The following is a 9,147-nucleotide window of genomic DNA, read 5'->3' on the forward strand; positions in this document are numbered from 1 at the left end:
GGGTATTCAGGATCAATTGTGATGAGTTCCTTACATGTGCTTTGAACAGAATAGAATAGACCCACCTGTAGTAGTTTAGAATAGAATGGAATAGGTTAGAATAGATCATCCTGTACTCATTCCAAATACAATAGAATAGACACATCTGTACGAATAGAATAGAATAGAATAGAATAGAATAGAATAGACCTACCTCAACTAGTTTACAATACAATAGAATAGATCCATATGTAAAACTTAGAATAGGCATAGAGTAAAATAGAATTCAAACTTGTAAGGTTGTGGGATGGCCTATTTCAGAAAATCTCCTTCCACTTTAGAATTACCCACTGTATTTCCCAACAGAGTCTAAATGGTTTAACCTTGTGGACTTCACACCAGCTATGCTTTTCGCCGAGGCTCTCTTTCTATTTTTCTGTTTCGGTGCTTAGCTCCTGGTCTCCATCTCCAAGGCAGATAAATATGGACTTTCAAAAGCACTTCAGGTTGTTTTTTTACTACTTCTGTCCCATATTTTTCCTGATTTACTTTCACCCCTTTTTCTAAGTAAAAATGAAAAAGAGGAGGAGAAAACGGGGAAGAAAAGGAAAGCCCAAAGAGTAACTTCATTCTATTTTAATTTTATAGTTTTTATTTTTATCTCCCCGAAGTCCTGGAAAACGTATGATAATATTTTTCACTTTATATTCAAATTTCAATAAAAAAGATGCCTTAATTTTGCATGCATCAGACGAAGTGGGTATTCACCCACGAAAGCTCATGCTCCAATACGTCTGTTAGTCTATAAGGTGCCACAGGATTCTTTGCTACTTTTAGAGATCTAAACTAAGACGGCTTCCCCCTCTGATACTTAATTTTGTTTTCATAATAAAAAAGGTTGAGGAGCTCAGTCTAAAATTAGACTTTTACATTAGGTTTCTGAGACACAGTAACCAACAAAAATGTAAGTTTAACTTGTGGTGTTAGGAACAGAAACATAAAGGTTGAATTAATTAACTCATATTGCTAACAAATCATATGAGAAATGCAACAAGAAAATGTGGATGAGCAAAAAGACTGAGCCATACGATATGAGAATACTATATTCAGCTGTGGGGCAATTCTACAGTAAAATCCTCAGGCCAATTAAGAAATAATGATGATACATATGTTTTTTCAACATATTTGAGAAAGTTGTTTCTTCTCCTGAGGAGACTCTGATCTGTAGGATTTTGTTTTCAGTATTTGAAAATATTCATAGGTTTGAAAAACAAAATCTCTGCAGTCCCAATCTTCAGCAGCTGGAAAACATTTCAGTGAGTTGAACTGTTTTTCATAATCCGGGCACCTGGCACATTGACTCCAATGGATTTATGAAGCTTTACATCTGCTGGGGGTCTAACCCATTGACTCCAGTACAGCTGCATTGATTTAAACCAGGTGGGCTTCATTGGCTCTGTGGAGCTATGGTGCTTTGAACACGTTGGCCCCAGAAATTTCAACGGAGGTTGTGACTGTTGGTCTTTAATTTATTCTTGAACATAGTTTTTCAGGTGTATGCGGTATGTGATCTCTTTGATGGGACACGCATTTCACATGGAGAATACATCTACCCTCTGATGTGCTGAGGTCTGGTTTCTAATCAAAACAATCATTCAAAGACAAACGATGCCTTTAGTTCCCTCCCTGAGAACAGGATTCTGTTCATCAGTCTCCTGATGGCTTTTTTCATCTCGGTGTTTCTCAGTGTGTAGATAATTGGGTTCAGCATCTGGGTGATTACAGTGAAAAAGATGGAGGCCACCTTGTCCAGGGTGAACTTCTTGAAGGGCCGAGCATAGATGAAGATGCTGGGTATGAATAGTAAACAGACCACGATAATCTGGGCTCCACAGGTGGACAGAGCCTTGCGCTTGCCTTCCGTGACATGTGTCCTGATCTTGACTAAGATAATGGCGTAGGAAATTAGCAGAGAAATTAATAGTATGATGAGCAGTACTCCACCATTGAAGACCATCTGCAGTTCGACTACATGGGTGTCAGCACAGGCCAGTTTGATGACCTGTGGGACATCACAGTAGAAATTGTCCAGAATGTTTGGCCCACAGAAGGGTAGCTGGATGAGCAATCCAATCTGAACAGCAGAGTGAGCCAACCCACCCAGCCATGGCAGTGCCACCAGCCCCACGCACACACCCCGGTTCAAGATAGTGAGGTATCTCAGTGGTTTATATATGGCCACGTACCGATCTATCGCCATCCCTACAAGAAAAAACACGATCGCGCCCCCGATCAAATGGAAAAAGAACATCTGGAGGATGCACTCATTGAAGGAGACTGTTTTACGCTTGGAGAGGAGACCAGACAGCAAGTTGGGAGCATTGACTGATGATTCACTGACATCCATGAAAGCTAGGTTGGCCAGCAGGAAGTACATGGGGGTGTGGAGCCGGTGGTCGGCGATCACTGTGATGATGATGGTGAAGTTTCCCAGCCAGGTGGCTATGTACACTATGAGGAAGAATATGAAGAGAAAATATTTCAACTGATGATTCTGAGTGAGGCCCAAGAGAACAAATTCAGTCACTGTAGTGGTGAGGTTCTGCGGATCCATTTCATGTCTGTAAAATAACCCTGGAAATTGAACAGAAATAATAACAATGGTTCTGCAGATCTGCCAGATTTTAGTATGCAATGTTCATATTTTCAATCTCTTTCTTCCTTGTTTTTCACTGCTTTACTTTATCCAACTTTTTCCACGGTAAAATTCTGCATGTGAATTTTTTAAAGTGTGAGATAGTGAAATAACTTTCTCTCGCAATTTGTATGATGATGATGAAGAAAGGAATCCAAGTGAAATGTGAAAGACAAGGTCAGAGAGGGAATATCTTCAATTGGACCAACCTCTATTGGTGAAATAGAAAAGTTTTCAAGCTCCACAGAGTGTGTCTCTTCCACCGAAGAAGATGTTCTAATCAAAGATATAACCTCTCCCACCTTGCCTCGCTCATATCCTGGGATCAACACAGCTAAAACTACACAAAAAGTAATGTAAATAAAAGGAAACATTTCATTTTAGTTTGAATTTTTTTCCCATGGAAAACCATAAATTTCCATCACAAAGGCCATTTTCCCATCCAATATTTTGATTCCATATACGAACCTCTTTTTTTGACTGTGATATTTATTTTGACAGAAGAAAATTTTGATTTAAAGTTAAAAAAAGAAAATTCATTTTGTTTGACATTTTGTTATGAAAAGTTGAAAAAAGTAAAAAACCCTCACACCATCGTTTCCCTTTTCACAATCAGCCAAGATTTACTGCCAGTGACTGCGCAGTGATGGGTTCCATTTCTGTCCTGCCATCAGCATTCTCTGTGATCATAAGAACATAACAGTGGCCATACTGAGTCAGACCAGAGGTCCATCTAGTGCAGTATCCTGTCTTCTGCACCAGGTACCCTGGGTACGCCAGAGGGAATGAACAGAACAGGTAATCATCAAGTGATCCATTCCCTGTCAACCATTCCCAGCTTCTGGAAAATCATGGGAAATCCAAACATCCACTCAGTCTGGGATTTTCAAGTGAGAGCAAGATAGGTGCCCATTTCCCATAGAACATCATTAGGTGCTGGTGCCCGAACAAGACGAGAGTTTTCCTACTTTGCAGGAGGGTGGTGAGGTTAAATGCTTGAAGGACTGTGAGGAGCTCAGACACAATGGTGTCTAGTGCCGTATCAGGACAGACTTCTTTGAATGAAGGCAATGAAGACATTGCCCACCACTATAACTTTCAGGTTCACTAGGCTTGTGGAGAGCTTAAATTGAGGCCATTTTAGTGGGACGTCCATGAGTTTAAACGAATGATCTCATCATCTAAAAGCTGGTCTCCATAAAGGAAAAGACCCCTTAGTTCAAAGCCCTGTAGCAGACACGTAAAAATCTATATGGAGCACAACCAAGAGACACACACAAAGGGAGTCATTAGATTAGCCAAGGCTGCACCTTAAGCTATGTGATATCAGCCACTTTTAACCATTGGAGGATCTAAGTTCTAGATTCACGATGGGACATCGGGTTTCAGACACCTACGAAATCACTGGGATTCACAGAGCCTGAGTTCGGTGCCAGGCTCCCTATCCAACGGGGAGAGGTAGGTGCCTAAAAATGGGATTCACCAAAGCCAGTGGGCTGAGGGGCTTCCTGCCTGTGTTTGTGATGGGAGATGGCACAGGAAAGGGGGTGTGCTCTACCCCACCCTTCTCACAGAGCTTGGAGGTTGGGCTGCAGGGACCTATAGCCAGGACTCCTCTCCTGTAGCTAGGAGTCTATGCCGTTCTTTTGGCAAGACACGCCACAGGAGGTGGCATCAGCATCCGCCGGCTTATAGTGTTTAGCCCAGTGCTTAGGGCATCACCTGGGCTGTGGAAGACCCTGTTCAAACCCTTGCTCCCCGGCCACATTTCCCAACTACCTCCTCTGGCTTCATTCTGAATGGGCCCTGGTCCAGCAGGTGAGCTCTGAGCTCAGCTGATGGACCAGGCCCTGTGGAACAATAGCCATTCCTCCACCTTTCTTTCCCTGCTTTGTGGGTCACAAAGGGGCTCAGATGTCTGGATGCCTAGTGAGAGGCAGCAGCACATATGCCCAGAGGCAGAAACGTAAATATCTTGGGAACTTTTACTTCACAAATCTAGGTGCTGTGTGAGTTCAGGTGCCCACAGGGCCAGGCAGCAGCCAGCTGGGTTTGTGAGTACGAGTGGCACCAAAATGTTGGACTTAGACTCCAAAAGTCACAGTGAGGCACCTACATTCTTTTCTGAATTTAGCCCTTCATGTGGATCTGGGGTGTTTTCCAGGCTCTGAGGCTGGGATTCTTAAAGGAGCCCAAGAGATCTAGGGGCCAAATTCCACCTTCAGTTCTGATGTGGGTCCCGTTTCACCACACCAGTCTACAGCAGCTGGAGAACTACAGAACCTGGGACATACTAAGAGAAGGAAATAATGAAGCCCATGCTGGGAAAATCCATCAATCTGGGCCCTTCCCTGGGTTATTTCTGGGGTGTTTTTTCCAGCAATAACCTGCCCTGGAGATCTGAGCCTCACGAAGCCCCTGTTGTGGGAAAACCTGGGGACACAGCATTAGTCACAGGAAGACCTCAGATGGTCATAGTGTGGGCTAGTATCTCCAATCACAGTTTATCTCCTGCATTCCCCCTGAAATAATCATGCCTGTCCCTAGTAACACATGGAGCATTGTAGGAGTCAAGAGTCAATACCTCACAAAATCTGCCGTGTACGTGGTCTCAGAACCAGCTCATCCAACCAAGTGAGGAAGCCCTGGTGAAATCACATCTCGGAGCTGATCACTGCTCTGCTGACAGGCAGGGGAAATGGACCTGATTCCAATAATGAGACAGCCCCAGAAATCTTCTTATATAATACCTGGCCTCCTCATTAAGGGTGGGTCTTGGATCAGAGATCCCTTGAAGTCTCCCTCAGCTTTTCTCAGCAGGATCAAGAGAGCTGCTTCTCTGGAGACTGAAGGAGTCTGCACAAGGGGAATCATTAAGAAATTCCTGGAGTGGTTCAGTTCAGTTATGTGTTTATTTTAGCCACCCAAACCCAACCTGCTCTGCAATTCCCTGCCAGGCTGGATGGACACAAGGCGGATGTTGGGGGTGCAGGAAAATAAACAGGCATTTGAATGGCCTGTGAATTAGAGAGAACCACAGTGAGTTTTATTCCTGGCACTGGAGAGAAATGTGATCAAAGGGTTAGAGCAGGAGGAAAGGAAGCTCTTCTTGATCTGCTGCTCACAAACAGAGAAGAAATAGTAGAGGAAGCAATAGTGGATGGGAACCTGGGAGGCAGTGACCATGAGATGGTCGAGTTCAGGATCCTGACACAAGGAAGAAAGGAGAGCAGTAGAACAGAGACCCTGGACTTCAGAAAAGCAGACTTCTACTCCCTCAGGGAACTGATGAGCAAGGTCCCCTGGGAGAATAACATGACGGGGAAAGGAGTCGAGAAAAGCTGGCTGTATTTTAAAGAAACCTTATTGAGGTTGCAGGAACAAACCATCCCGATGTGTAGGAAGAAAAGTAAATATGGCAGGCAACCAGCTTGGCTCAACAGTGAAATCCTTGCTCGTATTAAACACAAAAAAAACAGCTTACAAGAAGTGGAAGATTGGACAAATAACCAGGGAGGAGTATAAAAGTATTGTCAGGCAGGCAGGAGTGAAATTAGGAAGGCCAAATCACACTTGGAGTTGCAGCTAGCCGGAGATGTTAGGAGTAACAAGAAGGGTTTTTTCAGGTATGTTAGCAACAAGAAGAAAGTCAAGGAAAGTGTGGGCCCCTTGCTGAATGAGGGAGGGAACCTAGTGACAGAGGATGTGGAGAAAGCTAGTGTACTCAATGCTTTTTTTGCCTCTGTCTTCACAGACAAGGTCAGCTCCCAGACAGCTGCACTCTGCAGCACGGTATGGGGAGGAGGTGACCAGCTCTCTGTGGAGAAAGAAGTGGTTCGGGACTATTTAGAAAAGCTGGACGAGCACAAGTCCATGGGGCTGGATGCACTGCATCCGAGGGTGCTAAAGGAGTTGGCCGATGAGATTGCAGAGCCATTGGCCATTTTCTTTGAAAACTCATGGCGATCGGGGGAGGTCCCGGATGACTGGAAAAAAGCTAATGTAGTGCCCATCTTTAAAAAAGGGAAGAAAGAAGATCCAGGGAACTACAGGCCAGTCAGTCTCACCTCAGTCCCTGGAAAAATCATGGAACAGGTCCTCAAGGAATCAATTCTGAACCACTTAAAGGAGGGGAAAGTGATCAGGAACAGTCAGCATGGATTCACCAAGGGCAAATCATGCCTGACTAACCTAATTGCCTTCTATGATGAGATAACCGGCTCTGTGGATGAGGGGAAAGCAGTGGATGTGCTATTTCTGGACTTTAGCAAAGCTTTTGATACAGTTGTTAGAAAAATAAGCCAAATACAAGCCTGTGAACAAGACTAGGCCCTTAGCATAAGTAGAATCAAGGCCTTAAAATGCAAGTAAAGAGAAAAAGCCTGTGTCAGCTATTATCAGTTTATGCTTGGTTTGTACTAGTTCATGCTTATCAGTTAGGCCCACGCTTGGCGTAACATATATGCAGCTGTCTTCTCATGCTCATGGCCAAAAGTAGTTCGCTTAATGGGTCACCTTCTCATGCGTGAAGCCAAAAGTAGTTAGTATGTTAGTATAGTAGGTCAAAGGAGATATCTTATGTCTTCCTTACAATGATAAATGTATCCGCACAGCTGCACCCTTATCATGATGGATGTATCCATGACAGTTATGCATATCTTGTTCTTTTTTGATTGATATATGTATTCTATGTACTCCAATATTCCCTATAGATGCATTTACAGGGTCCATAAGGTGAGCCAAATAACGTAAATAAGACATCAACAAAGTTGTTTGTTTCGGGGTATAAAGGTAAGGCCGTTTGGCCATGGGGGTGTGTCTCTCTCGGGCACTAGCCGAGACGAGAACACCCGCTCAGCTGATCGATCAATAAAGCTAATGGTACTCGTCTTCCTGGTCTTCCGTGCCTCCTTGGTGTAATTAGGTAAGCTCCGGGGGGAAACGAGCCCTTTTGGCTAACAAATTGGCGACTCCGCGCCGGGACTTCTCTCCCTGTAGGGGGCGCGACCGGCGTCCGAGGACGGCTCAGGAGAGTGGCCACCTTGAGCTATTGGTTTGCTCAAGCTCCGGGTCGCCGCAATCGGCCGGGACGGCTACGCCCCCTCCATAGAGAACTCCAGCTGACACGGAAGCAAGACAGTACCCGAAGAGGGGAGTCCACCTGCCGGACGCGGCCACTCCGGGCACGGTAAGTGCTTTTACCTCCTGGGTTTGAGGATTAACACCCCCGAAGAGTGAGGGTTGGGACCTTGGGCCCCTAATGGTAAAGGAACCCACAAATAGGAAGGTGTGTGTGGGTAAAAGTTTTCTGACTGAGGTACCTAGGTTCAGGAACGGCAAATGAATAACTCCACTAACTCTACTGGTTCGTGGACCGTGCTGAACGAATATTGGAATGTAAATACTACACTCTTGTGTTTGTTTTTGATAGCAATACTTGTGTTTTACATTGTATGAACAACTTGGAAACCGCGGTTGCGCTAGCCTGGTCTAGGACTTAAGCCAACTCTAGCCGCCCCAAGACTTTCGCGAGGGGAATTTCCCCCGGGACCGGAATATCTTGAAAGCAAGGGGAGTTGGCCGAACCCGTGACCAGGCTAATTAGACATCTAAGTGTAATGGGGTCCGGACAAAGTATGTCTACCCGGACACCCCTAGGATGTATGTTAGAAAACTGGCCGGCGTTTAGACGCCAGGCCGATTATGGAATTGTACTGTGTAAAGATAACCTGGAAAAATTCTGTACTTTAGAATGGCCAACATTTGGGGTGGGATGGCCCACAGGGGGAACACTCAAATTGGAAACCGTGCAGGCTGTACATAACGTTGTTACTCGGGATGGGCATTGGGATCAATACCCCTATATAGATATTTGGCAGGATCTCGTGGCCAATCCCCCCCCATGGCTGCGGGAATGCAGGGCACAAGCTATTAGAGCCTTATTAGCCCGCGCCCCTGTTAAAAAGCCCTGTCCCCCTCATGATACCCCCCGTCCGCCTGCTGTGATTCCTTCTGCACCTGACCCGATGCCTCCTCCCCCTGTATAACCTGGTCTCCCGGTTTTGGCAGCCCCAGCAGCTCCAGCTCCTGCTCCCCCTCCCCCGAAGGAGGAAGCCCCGGTCACAGTGGTAGAACCCTTGCCTGCCCCGCAGAAGGCTGCCAGGATAGACCCGGCCACGGAGATAGGGGGTGAGCTGTCTGTCTCGGAGTCCTCTGATGTGGATGACTCAGTGGCAGACCGAGTTAAACGGAATCCTAGGGCAAGCCTCAAGGCACAGGGGACAGGGAGCTCCACGTTTGTTGTTTCTTTCAAGAATACCCCAAACAAGGCTACCCCAGTATTCGAGTGCCCCTTACGGGAGACTGTACTTCCTGGTGGTGATGAGGGCGCTGGTGTCCTGACTATGGTATATGTCCCCTTTACCACCAGTGATCTGTATAACTGGAAACACCAGAATCCCCCATTTTCGGAG

The 9,147-nt window shown here is 45.6% G+C and overlaps 1 protein-coding gene across 1 annotated transcript; it reads right to left on the minus strand.

Moving 5' to 3' along the window:
• Positions 1 to 1,630: 1,630 nt before the first annotated feature.
• On the minus strand, positions 1,631 to 2,593 carry LOC123347458 (olfactory receptor 4D1-like). Its single transcript, XM_044984872.1, has one exon. It carries the CDS (start codon positions 2,591 to 2,593, stop codon positions 1,631 to 1,633), a length of 963 nt encoding a protein of 320 aa, XP_044840807.1.
• Positions 2,594 to 9,147: the final 6,554 nt, after the last annotated feature.

Source organism: Mauremys mutica, chromosome 13 (genome assembly GCF_020497125.1).
Source record: "Mauremys mutica isolate MM-2020 ecotype Southern chromosome 13, ASM2049712v1, whole genome shotgun sequence".
NCBI lineage: Eukaryota > Metazoa > Chordata > Testudines > Geoemydidae > Mauremys > Mauremys mutica.